This window comes from Penaeus japonicus, unplaced genomic scaffold (genome assembly GCF_977035675.1).
Source record: "Penaeus japonicus unplaced genomic scaffold, GWHDUDI00000001_assembly GWHDUDI00000003, whole genome shotgun sequence".
NCBI lineage: Eukaryota > Metazoa > Arthropoda > Malacostraca > Decapoda > Penaeidae > Penaeus > Penaeus japonicus.
Window position 1 is genome coordinate 15104868 of NW_028234405.1, and position 12500 is coordinate 15117367.

At 38.3% G+C, this 12500-nt stretch overlaps 2 protein-coding genes across 3 annotated transcripts in view; both read right to left on the minus strand.

Annotated features, from left to right (window-relative positions):
- Window positions 1–7407, minus strand: part of LOC122268171 (lipase maturation factor 1) — a 31748-nt gene extending 24341 nt beyond the window's left edge. The window contains exons 1-6 of the mRNA XM_086556320.1: window positions 7134–7407; window positions 1243–1365; window positions 963–1059; window positions 683–755; window positions 279–408; window positions 1–73 (exon numbers count right to left, since the gene is read on the minus strand). The exon at window positions 1–73 is cut by the window's left edge and continues 163 nt beyond it. Of these exons, the coding sequence (XP_086412446.1) occupies window positions 1–73; window positions 279–408; window positions 683–755; window positions 963–1059; window positions 1243–1365; window positions 7134–7215 (578 nt within the window). The 5' untranslated portion in view covers window positions 7216–7407. The remainder of the gene's footprint in view (window positions 74–278; window positions 409–682; window positions 756–962; window positions 1060–1242; window positions 1366–7133) is intronic.
- A 2155-nt stretch (window positions 7408–9562) lies between these two features.
- LOC122268173 (tRNA-uridine aminocarboxypropyltransferase 1) overlaps window positions 9563–12500 on the minus strand; it is a 3729-nt gene continuing 791 nt past the window's right edge. For both annotated transcript variants that reach the window (XM_043038466.2, XM_043038467.2), the window contains exons 2-5: window positions 11062–11457; window positions 10798–10938; window positions 10252–10447; window positions 9563–10087 (exon numbers count right to left, since the gene is read on the minus strand). In XM_043038466.2, the coding sequence (XP_042894400.2) occupies window positions 9843–10087; window positions 10252–10447; window positions 10798–10938; window positions 11062–11415 (936 nt within the window). In that variant the 5' untranslated portion in view covers window positions 11416–11457 and the 3' untranslated portion in view covers window positions 9563–9842. The remainder of the gene's footprint in view (window positions 10088–10251; window positions 10448–10797; window positions 10939–11061; window positions 11458–12500) is intronic.

A 12500-nucleotide genomic window follows, 5' to 3' on the forward strand; every position in this document is an offset into this window, starting at 1 on the left:
GGGACTCCCCAAACACCAAGCAATCCTGTTTCCAACAACTGTGACTCCCAACCGAAGCCATACCATCTCTGACCTGTGGGAAATCAACAAAGTAAAACATTCAGTCCATCTAAATGAAACTGTGACAATCTGAATCATATGATCAGCTTTTTACATATATATTATGTTACATTTGTAACAGAATCAATAACAGTTATATGTATTGTAGCAATACAAAAAACACAGCATATCATTTACCTTGATCTCTACTGTAACCATAAACAAGTAGACTTACTCACCAACTGCAACAAGAGAGTGGTAAAGGACCCACAAAATGAGCAAAATGATGACATTGGCTGCTCCAGTGAGGATGATGATGAAAGAGAAGACCAACCCTCCCATTGCTATTCCATCCAGCCAGTGATTAACCTTAGATAAAACAGATAAGCTCTTTTTATGCTTTTTTAATTCAAAATCTTTATGATACCTTTATTATGAGGAAAAAATCAAGCTATTTAAAATAATTAACTTTTTTTTATTGCATTTTTCATTCATTTATCCTACATACTAGTTGGCACCATCTAGAATCATGCAAACACTATATTCCAAAAAAACATTAACTAAATATATTAAAATCAATCCAGAAGAAAAGAAACCATACAACTATCAGGAATACATGCTAATACATATAAAAAATCCTTACATCATTCCAGGGTTCAGCTAACCATATCAGAGTGGGAGCAGCTTGGATTCTTTTCCACCAGTCACTGCCAACCCTAATGAATGCATATTTAAAATCAATAAATAATAGTTTATGATATACATAAAAACATATAAGAAGAGTCCACTCATGAAAAGAAACAAGGGTTTAAGTTTCTATTCTTTCTTCAAACAAAAATCAGAAACACCACTAGAAATCAGGGAAACAGAGAAAAAAATTCAAATTGTACAAATATCAAAGCATATTTAGCTTCAAGACTTACTGTTTACTAATGGCTTCCATGTGCAACTTAAGAGGAAGGATTCCAGTATCACCTATAAGCTGTTTGTTTTGATTATAGGCCACAAGGAAAGCCACAACTGTAATAAGATTTAAAGAAATAAGTTAGCTTTTGTTTTTTCATACAAAGTAGAAGTTTCTTGAGCACTAATATCATACAATCAATTCAAACACATACCAAGTAAAAATGACAATCTAATATTAAAAAAGAAAGAAATATATATCATTAGTGATGATGAATTCCAATTCCCCTCACAACTTACAGTAAATGAATGCAATTCCTCGAAGATATACAATCCTTGTAAGCCAATATGTATCAGGCTTAAGGTTAACAACTTCATGTTCACCTCCCAATGGCCTAGCTTCCTTTTTATCTTGCTTAGCCTCTGCAGGAGCAATAGATCTATTGATCACTCAGGTTCATTCATCATATTTCATTAAATCCTCGTAAAATTAAGGGGAGAAATAAGCCTTTATTCTACACACACACGTGTGTTTTGTGTCTATGTATGTGTGTGTTGTTTGTTTTGTGTGTATGTACATGTGTTGTGTGTTTTGTCTATATGTGTATGTTGTGTGTGTTTTATGTGTGTTGGTTGTGTGACTTGTGTTTTGTTGTGCTGTGTGTGTGTGTTTTGTGTGTTGTGCGTGAATGGGTGTGTTGTGTGACTTGGGTGTTGTTGTGTGTATATGTGTGTGTTATGAGTGTGTGCTGTGTGAGTTGTGTGTTTGTTTGTGTGTGTGAGTTGTGTGTGTTGTGTCTGTGTGTTTGTGTGCGTGTTGTGTGTGCATGTGTTGTGTGTGCATGTGTTGAGTGTGCTGTGTGTATATATGTGTGCAGGTCGTATATGTGTGTGCTGTGTGTGTGCTGTGTGTGTGTGTGTGTGTGTGCTGTGTGTGTGTTGTGCTATGTTGTGTGTGTATTTGTGCTGTGTGTGTTGTGCTATGTTGTGTTTGATGTGTATATGTGTGTCGAGTGTCTGGTGTATTATGCTATGTTGTGTGTGTGTATGTGTGCTGTGTGTGTGTTGTACTATGCTGTGTTTGATGTGTGTATGTGTGTGGTGTGTTGTGCTATGTTGTGTGTGTTGTGTGTATATGTGTAGTGTGATGTGTTGTGTGTAGGTGTAATTGTCTGTTGTGTGCATACCGTGTGTTTTGCTGTGTTGTGTGTGTTGTGTATGTATTGTGCTGTGTTGTGTGTTGTGTAGGTGTTGTGTGTGTGTGCTTTATATGTATATGTATGTGTATGTGTATCTGCTGCGTGTGTGCATGCTGTGTGTGTTTTGTGTGTGTGGTATGTGTGTGGTGTGTGTGTGTGTGTATGTGTGTTGTGTGTGTATGTGTGTTGTGTGTATGTGTGTTGTGTGTGTATGTGTGTGTTGTGTGTGTGTATGTGTGTGTATGTGTGTGTATGTGTGTTGTGTGTGTATGTGTGTTCTATGTGTGTGTTGCATGTATGTGTTAGTGCAGTGTGTGTATTATGCTGTATTGTGCTTTTGATGTGTGTTGTGCTGTGTTGTGTGTGCATATGTGTGTGTATGTATTATGTGAGTATGTTTTGTGTGTGTATGTATTGTTTCTGTTGTGTGTGTGTTGTGTGTGTTATGTGTGTTGTGTTAGTGATATGTGTGTGTTGCATGTGTGTTTGTGCTGTGTGTTTGTGCTGTGTGTATGTATGTGTATGTGGTGTGTATGTGGTGTGTGTGTGGTGTGGATGTCTGTGTGTGTGTGGTGTGGATGTCTGTGTGTGTGTGGTGTGTTGTGTGTGTGTGGTGTGTTGTGTGTGTGTGGTGTGTTGTGTGTGTGTGGTGTGTTGTGTGTGTGATGTGTGTGTGGTGTGTGTGTTGAACTGTGCTGTGTGTGTGTGTTGTGTATGTGTGTTGTATGTGTATGTGTTGTGTGTGTATGCTATGGGTGTGTGTTGTGTGTGTGTTGTGTTGTGTTGTGTGTATGTGTGTGGTGTGTGTATGTGTATGTGTATGTGTGTGTATGTGTATGTGTATGTGTGTGTATGTGTACGTGTATGTGTGTGGTGTGTGTGTTATGCTGTATTGTGTTGTGTGTGTTGGACTGTGTTGTGCTGTCCTGTGTACGTTGTGAGTGTGTGTTGTGTATGTATGTGTTGTATGTGTATTGTATGTGTGTTGTATATACATATATATGTGTATCTATCGTGTGTATGTGTTGTGTGTGTGTATGCTGTGTGTGTATGCTATGTGTGTGTTGTGTGTGTGTATTGTGTGTGCATGCTGTGTGTTTTGTGTGTGTGTGCTGTGTGTTAGGTGTATGTATTGTGTGTGTGATGTATGTGTTTGGTGTGTGTGTTGTGTGTGTGTTGTGTGTGTATGTATGTGTGGTGTGTGTGTTAGTGCGATGTGTGTTAGTGCGGTGTGTGTGTGTGTGTGTGTGGTGTGTGTTTTGCTGTATTGAGCTTTGATGTGTGTTGTGCAGTGTTGTGTGTGCATATGTGTTGTGTGTGTTTGTGTGTTGTGTGTGATATGTGTGTTGGGTGTGTGTGGTATGTGCAGGGTGTGTGTTGTGTGTGTGGTGTGTGTGTGGTGTGGTGTGTGTGTGGTGTGGTGTGTGTGTGGTGTGTAGTGTGTGTAGTGTGTGTAGTGTGTGTAGAGTGTGTGGTGTGTGTATGTGTTGTGTGTGTCTGGTGTGTGTTGCATGTGTGTGGTGTAGATGTGTGTATGTGTGTGGTGTGCGTGTGGATTATGTGTGGTGTGTGTGTTGGGCTGTCTTGTGTGTGTATTGCACTGTGTTGTGCTTGTGTTGTGTTGTACTGTGTGTCTGGTGTGTGTGTGGTTTGGTGTGGTGTGTTGTGTTGTCTGTAAGTGTGTATTATGTGTGTTGTGTTTGTGTAGAGTGTCTGTTGCGGTGTGTTGTGTGTGTGGTTTGGTGTAGCGTGTTGTGTTGTGTGTAAGTCTGTGTATTATTTGTGTGTTGTGTGTAAGTGTATGTGTATGTGTGGTGAGTGTGTGTGTTGAGTTGATGAGGTATTTCTGAGTGACTATGAGTCATGCACTCAGTCATAGCATTTGACTAGGCCATGACTCATAGTTTGGAGGTCATGCAATATGACCATGTTCTTCATATGGTAGAACAGATGAAAGTGAGTTATTTGTTTTTCTTTGTCATGTCCTGGAATAATTGTTACTTATTTCTTTTCAGAAAAAAAAAAAAATCTTTGTGTGTGTACATATGTGTGTGTTTGTGTGTGGGTGTGTTTGTACTGCGCTGTGTGCGTGTGCTTGTATTGTGCTGCGTGTGTGTGCTGTGTGTATGTTGTGTGTGTGCATGTGTATACATGTGTGTGCACATGTGTGTGTGTGTGCGTGTTCTGTGTGTGTATGTTCTGTGTGCGTGTTCTGTGTGTGTGTGTTCTGTGTGTGTGGTCTGTGTGTGTGTATGTTCTTAGTGTGGGTGGTGTTTGTGACTCTGTGTGTGCATGTGTTTGTGCATGTGTGTGTTGCATATATGCTGCATGTGTGTTGTGTGTAGGTGTGTATGTATATGTGTATGTATATGTGTATGTACATGTGTATGTATATGTATATGTGTATGTGTGTTCTGTGAGTGTGTGTGTGTGCTATGAATGTATGTGTGTTCTGTGTGTGTGTGTTCTGTATGTGTGCTGTGTATGTATGTGTATGTATGTGTGTATGTGTATATGTGTGTATGTGTATATGTGTATAAGTGTGTATGTGTGTATTTGTATGTGTGTGTGCTGTGAGTGTTTGTGTGTGCTGTGAGTGTCTGTGTGTGCTGCGAGTGTCTGTGAGTGCTGTGAATGTGTGTGCTGTGACTATGTATGTGTGCTGTGAGTATGTATGTGTGTCTGTGTGTTGTGTGTTTTTAGGTGTGTGTTGCATGTGTCTGTTGTGATCGTTTGCCTGCGTGTGTTGTGTGTGTTAGTGTGCTGTGTGTGCTATGTGTGTATTGTGTGTTGTGTGTGCGTGTATGCTGTGTGTATGTTGTGTGTGTAGTGTGTGTGTTGTGTGCTATGTTTGTATTGTGTGCTGTGTGTTGTGTGTGTTTACTATGTGTGTATGTTGTGTGTGTGTTGTACGTGTGTTGTGCGTGCATGTTGTGTGTGGTGTGTGTGGTGTGTGTTGCGTGTAGTGTATGCGTGCATATGTTGTGTGTGTAGTTTGTGTATGTTATGTGTGTGTCTGTGTGTGTTTATTTGTGTGTTTGTTTGTGTGTGGTGTGTGTGTGGTGTGGTGTGGTGTGGTGTGTGTGTGTGGTGTGTGTGTAGTGTGTGTGTGGGGTGTGTGTGGTATGTGTTGTGTGTGTGGTGTGTGTTTTGTGTGTGGTGTGTGTTGTGTGTGTGTATGTTTGTGTGGTGTGTGTAGTGTGTGTGGTGTGTGTAGTGTGTGTGGTGTGTGTAGTGTGTGTGGTGTGTGTAGTGTGTGTGGTGTGTGTGGTGTGTGTAGTGTGTGTGGTGTGTGTAGTGTGTGTGGTGTGTGTGTGTAGTGTGTGTGGTGTGTGTAGTGTGTGTGAAGTGTGTGTGGTGTGTGTATGTGTTGTGTGTGTCTGGTGTGTGGTGTGTTTATGCTATGTATGTGTGCGTCTTTGAGCGTGTGTTGTGTGTGTTTACTGTGTGTGTATGTTGTGTGTATGTTGTGTGTATGTTGTGTGTATGTCGTGTGTGGTATGTGTGTTGCGTGTGTGGTGTGTGTTGTGTGTGTGGTATGTTGTGTGTGTGGTGTGTGGTGTGTTGTGTGTGTGGTGTGTGTTGTGTGTGTGGTGTGTGTGGTGTGTGTGGTGTGTTGTGTGTGTGGTGTTTGTTGTGTGTGGTGTGCGTTGTGTGTGTGGTGTGTGTTGTGTGTGTGGTGTGTGTGTGGTGGTGTGTTGGGGTGTGGTGGTGTTGGTGGGTGTGTGTGTGTTTGTGTGTGTGTGTGGGTGTGTGTGTGATGTGTGTGGTGTGTGTGTGGTGTGTGGTGTGTGTGTGTTGTGTGTTGGTGTGTGTGTGTAGTGGTGTGTGTGTGGTTGTGTGTGTGTGTGTGTGTGTGTGTGGTGTGTGTGTGTGTGTGTGTGTGTGTGTGTGTGTGTGGTGTTGTGTGTGGTTGTGTGTGTTGTGTGTGTGTTGTGTGTGTTTGTGTGTGGTGTGTGTTGTGTGTGTGTGTGGTGTGTGTTGTGTGTGTGGTGTGTGTTGTGTGTGTAGTGTGTGTGTGTTGTGTGTGTGGTGTGTGTTGTGTGTGCGTAGTGTGTGGTGTGTGTTGTGTGTGTTGTGTGTGTAGTGTGTGTGTGTGGTGTGTGTGTGTTGTGTGTGTGGTGTGTGTTGTGTGTGTGGTGTGTGTTGTGTGTGTGTGTGGGTGTTTGTTTGTGTGTGTGTGTTTGTGTGTGTGGTGTGGTGTGGGTTTGTGGTGTGTGTGTGTGTGTGTGTGTGTGTGTGGTGTGGGGGGGGGTGTGTGTGGTGTGTGTGGGTGTGTGTGTGGGTGTGTGTGTGTGTGTGTGTGTGTGTGTGTGTGTGTGTGTGTGTGTGTGGTTGTGTGTGTGTGTGTGTGTGTGTGTGTGTGTGTGTGTGTGTGTGTGTGTGTGTGTTTGTGTTGGTGGTGGGGTGTGTGTGTGTGTGTGTGTGTGTGTGTGTGTGTGTGTGTTGTGTGTGTGTGTGTGTGTGTGTGTGTGTGTGTGTGTGTGTGTGTGTTTGTGTGTATGTGTGTGTGTGTGTTTGTGTGTGCGTGTGTGTGTGTTTGTGTGTGTGTGGTGTATGTGTGTGTTGTTTGTGGGTATATGTTGTGGGTATATGTTGTGTGTCTATGTTGTGTGTGTGTCTATGTTGTGTGTGTGTCTATGCTGTGTGTGCGTCTATGCTGTGTGTGCGTCTATGTTGTGTGTGTGTCTATGTTGTGTGTGTGTGTCTATGTTGTGTGTGTGTGTCTATGTTGTGTGTGTGTCTATATGTGTGTTTGTGTTGTGTGTTTGTATGCATCTGGTATGATTTAAAGTTTACACATGCAATACTGTTACTTTATTATCCAATAATAGACACTGAGCTGGGTAATGACCTACCCATGCCTTAAACTATTACCCTAGGCAAAATACATATTTTCTCTTCATAATATGACCTGATGAAATACGAAGCATATTATATGAGTTAGATTAGATTAGTACCAACAGATAAACAAATCCGACTCCAAAATACCTGTCAAACCCGCTGAGCCTTTATCGCCGCTCCTGCCTTGCCCTCTACGTCTAACTACATATTCCTCTTGCTTGTCATCCATATTCCGAAGCAGATCTTACTTCCTTGGGTTTTGTTGCTTTAAACTGGGGTGATAAGATACCAATATGATGTTTCAAATCAATGTTTAAATCGATGTAAGCTCAGCTTTTACCATATTGGGTATGACATCGCCGCACGCCTACCCATGGGCCGTCAAACCGTTCGTATAACTGTTGTTGTTGTCTGGACTTGAGGCAATGGCCGGCGTTCTTGTAATTGGAATGCGGATTTAAATGCTGCATTCCCACGGATATCTAGTTGTCATTAATCTTATTCTTTTTAGTTCTAGTGTAGTTATTCTATGCTGCCAATTTCTCTTGTTTAACACTGTGCAACCAAAAACGGTTGTTATGATTTATGGATATTTATGTTATTTTTTTCTCCTTTTCTGATGTGTATGTATTCCATATTTTTAGAAAAAAAATTTAATTTATATGTTTTAACTACAGTTTGTATTTCTATCATGATCATAATCTTTGATTAATTCAAGTAATCAATTCATCTCTGTATGTTGGAAAATAGGGTGTGCGTGCTATTGCTTTCTATGGGAGTATATTTCACTTCATATAAAGCAATTGCTATGATCCATTTTTCTGTATTGTATATTTTGGTTTTAATGTCAATGAGGTCTGTGATATTTCATTCTCAATACACAAATATATTACTCCTTATTTCACACATACATACATTACATAGCTCTGACTGTTCCCTATATAAGTGAATAGGGTCAAACGTGGTCTAAATAATTTCTTTTCCCCAGAACCTTTACATACATCCATCTTAGCACTTATCAGGGATGGTTGCATAAATGCATAAATTACAATCAGCACACCCCCTTTTTGTCCTCACACCCAGTATCCTGCAATTCCACTCTTTTCATGCCTTGATTCTTCAACCATTGCTACTCTTCAATGCCTCCTCATTTTACTCTTATCTACATTTATTCACAACTTCTTTCTCTCCCACTTTTCAAATTTAAATTTGCATAGTTATTGTAACTTTTCTGGAGTCACTTACAAGTGCCAGTTTTATCTCTCAAACATACTTAGTATCATTTATAAGATATACTCCTCTTGCTGTATATATTTCATTTACATACCTCACTACCACACTCATATAAAAAAAATAGATAGCCATGGAGATATCCAAGCCATTAAAGATCCATCATAACTTCAAATGAATAATTCTCCATACTTCCCATTCTCACATGTTCTACCATTATCATAGAAACTCTTTAATTATCTCTTTAATTCTACCACTGCCATATATATTTATATATAACTTCTGGCTATCATATACTTTCCCCAGATCCATTTGTGCCAACTTTCTTCTGGCTGCCCTGATTTTTTGTGAGTTTATGTCCAGGTCAGGTTCCCCCCAACTTCGGCTTGCCTTTTCTTTGCTTTTCACAGCACAACTTCAACATAATGGTTTTCCCTGGTCACCTAAGGTACTGCATGATAGGACTACAAGATAGCTTCCTTTAGTTCACTTTGTTTAGTAGACTGGGAAAGCTTCCCATAGGCTCCAGGATATAATCTGTCATTTACCTTGTCCATATCCATGCCAGTGTCTTGGCTTACCTAAGCTAATTTCCTTTAGAGCCTTCTCTGTTCCCATTCTCATAATCAGGTCTTCTTTCTCTTGCTTTACATAGGTCTCCCCTCCACCTGCTACAGATGCTGTCTTTGCCTTCATACCTTCAGAATTTCTATCAATATCTTGCTGATTGCCTTCTTATGAAATAACACAAGGCCATTCCTATCTTTCACTGCTTTTCCTTCCTTCTACTGGCATGAATTCTTTATTGCTCTATTTTCTTTTATTCTCCAAATTCTTAGCAATGCAACCATCCACCTTGCATCAACTCTTCCCTTTGCTTCCCTCATACTCCTCTTCTCTTCCTTCCTTACCCTGTATCTTTCATATGATCAACTGCACCTATCTCTAATGCAGCAGTAAGAGTCATTCTTTTTATTTGTAACCAATTCAATTGGCCCATCATTCCACCATTCACTATTTTATCCTCTTACCATTCTTCTCATGCATATTTCAACATTCCCTTACACTGTCCCCAATCTCTCCCACTTTCCTTGATATTCCCTTCCTCTCTTTCCTCTACTTGACTCGCTCATTTTAATGTATTTCTTAAATGTCCTTATGTTCACTCTCCCACTCACCTTTTTTGCCACTCTTATTAGTAAAAGAACTTTCAGGGGAGTTTTTTCTTTCTTTCAATTTCTTCAGTAAAAGAGGTAAGGAGGCTCTATAATCAAATACTATTTAGAAGTAAACTAAGCAATCCCTTGATTGATTTGATCTGGGTTATTATTAAATTCTACTTCATGTACCATATCTAAACATTTTTATTGGTCTAACCACATCAAAACATTGAAACTTTATTTTATTCTTTATCATTTTTTTAACATACAATTCATATATGAATATTGTCTGTTCTTGTTTTCTACAAAATATTAACTTATATATATCATCAATATTCAATATTCTTAAATATCTCTACATATATTTATACCTTGATGTAAACTTATAAGCAAGGAGATACATATTTTAACTACAAACGCACACACACAAACACATATACATAACAAAAAAATTAAAACACGAAACTTATACATCCTTATAAGCTCTCAGTGTATCTTTGTCATATATGGAATGAATTTTTTCAAACATATATTTGAAGAAAAACAGCAAATCATCATATTCATGGTGATACTCTTGCTTAAGTACATTAGTGTGAACATCTACAATAAAGTAATAGATTGCTTCAATGGTTGCCAGGTACGATTTGGGCTTTCCTCTTTGATATCTCCAGAATAGAGTGTCCCTTGATGTGAGTTCAACACACTGTAACCCTGTAAAACAAAGGACAAAATCACTATAAACGAAATAGCGTATGTCATCATTGGTAAGTAAACTTTGCCAATTTCTCTATTATTGATCCAACTGTATCTTACATCTTATGCAAACAGAGATTACAAAAGTATAACAAGCACAACATTCATAATTTGACAATAACCTTGAACTCTCTCATCGTTGTAGATCTTCCTCGTCTGATTCCAAGTGCAGTCAATGAACAAGGCTCTGGTAAATGGTAGCTGAGGTTTGGTTCGCTTAACTTCCGGTTCCTGCGACCGTCTGTGGGTCTGTTTCTCAAGGCAAGCCCATAGGTCCTCTAGGTGGATAGCTTCTTTATCAGGAAATATTAGAAGAACCTATTGAAATAACAAGAGTAATAGCTGTGGGTTTGGTTTGCATTGCTATCTCTTTAGATGTTGCATAATTGTGAAGCAGCTCCTTTTCAATATAAATACATCTTCTAAGGTAATAGAATGAACTGCAGTTCCCTCAATAAAAAAATACTCTAAATATTAATCTTCCATAAATCTGAGCTATAGATAATGATATAACCACTGAAAACTTACTTCTGTTAACTTATACTCTTGAGAAAATTGCAAATTTAGCTATTAAGTCAAATTTTGCATATGAACCTCACCCTGAAATTCCATCTAGCTAGTAAATCTTTTTATAACATTATTAAATACAAATGAAAAACATTACATACATTCCCCTCACTAGAGTAGTCTGGGATGTCAGGATAAGTGTAGATTTGTACATCTTCTGGAGCAATGACTGCTGCGTGAACTGCTGTGCTTTTCCCATCAATCTCTCGAGGGTGCTTGATCACATCCACTTTACATGGCAACTGTAAATATATATTTTAAAAATTACAGTGTTGTTGTTATTACAATTCTCTTTCAATTAAAACAGATAATCTTATTTTAATGACAAATTTTAACAAATTTCAAGGAAAAACAACTAAACTTACCCTGAGTTTGGGAATCTTGTCTGCTATATTGGCCAGTGGAATGTGACATGTGTAACAAAAATATTTCCTTGATTTTCCACACACTGAACAAGCGTTGCGTCCATCCAAGTCATTGAGAAAACTTGCATCACTTATTTTCATGTTCTTAAAGGAATTATCAATATTATTGGAAGGCTTCATTACCTTAATCTGTTCAGTGCTATACTTTCTGAGATCTGTTATTTGTGATTTTTTTTTATTCTTTACTGGAGATGCAGTATTACAGCAATGTTCATTCATATTGCCTGCTGGTTGTCCTTCCTTGCTCTCTTCAAAACTTCCTCCATCACTATCTGCCACTTCTGATTTTGACATTTTTTTGGAACTTTTTTCTTCAGCCAGAAGTCGGTCTACTGCCTGCAATGAAAAAGTACTTTTGATGTGTATGTATCACACAGTCATAAAAAAATGGAAAATACAAAATACAAAATGATTTGATTACACAATAATACACAAAAGGAAAATACATAATACAAAATTACTCTGATCAAGAGTTTCTTGTTTTCCTGTCACTAATTGATTTTGCATTTTATACAATATTAATCACAATAGACTTTATTTGAAAGAGTATATCAATGATTCTTGCAAATGATGATAAGGATAGTCAAGAAACAACATATTATTGATACTATCTTTACATTATATTTCTTTTTAATACATATCACATAAAAAAAACATCATTACCATGCAATTTGCTCTTAAACAACTAGTGGTAAATATTCTAAAAACAAAATTTGTATGAAGAATTTTCTCAGTGTTGACAGGAAAAGTCTTATAGGCCAGTTTTATTATTCTATAAAGAGGATATTATAGCATTTTAGGATATTAAAGCATTTTAGATAAATAAATGTCTCCATTCATTGTGTCAACAGAGAAATTGTGTACTTAATATCATGTTTATATTTTTAGTCTATATTCAATTATTAAACAAAGATTTCTATTTCCATTTAACCAAGATCAAAACTGGGAACAATAAAAGATTTTCAGCCATTTTCATCCATCATTTAAGCAACAGCACATGAGTATTTATTCAGAAAAGGTCTGCACTATCAATACATGCAATTTTCATGTCAGTAGTTTGCTTGTGATGACTACTGTCCAGCTTAGTAACTTTACTTCACAAAAATAATCTATAGTAATGAGGTAATTTGAGTGTCACAATGACAGGCAATTTCTGTGGCCTCTGAACCATTTGGTACTCCATTTAAGGCCTATAAACCTCCATCATGTATATACTGATAAAAATAAAGCTTGTTTATCCTCTTTAAAAAATTGTCAAAGTTTCATCTTGCAGGACTATACATGGACTACACAGTACTATATACAGACACACTGCAATCACTGGAAGCTATGCAGGCATCATGGTAGTTATTGGCTGGTACTCCCTTTGTTCATATGGC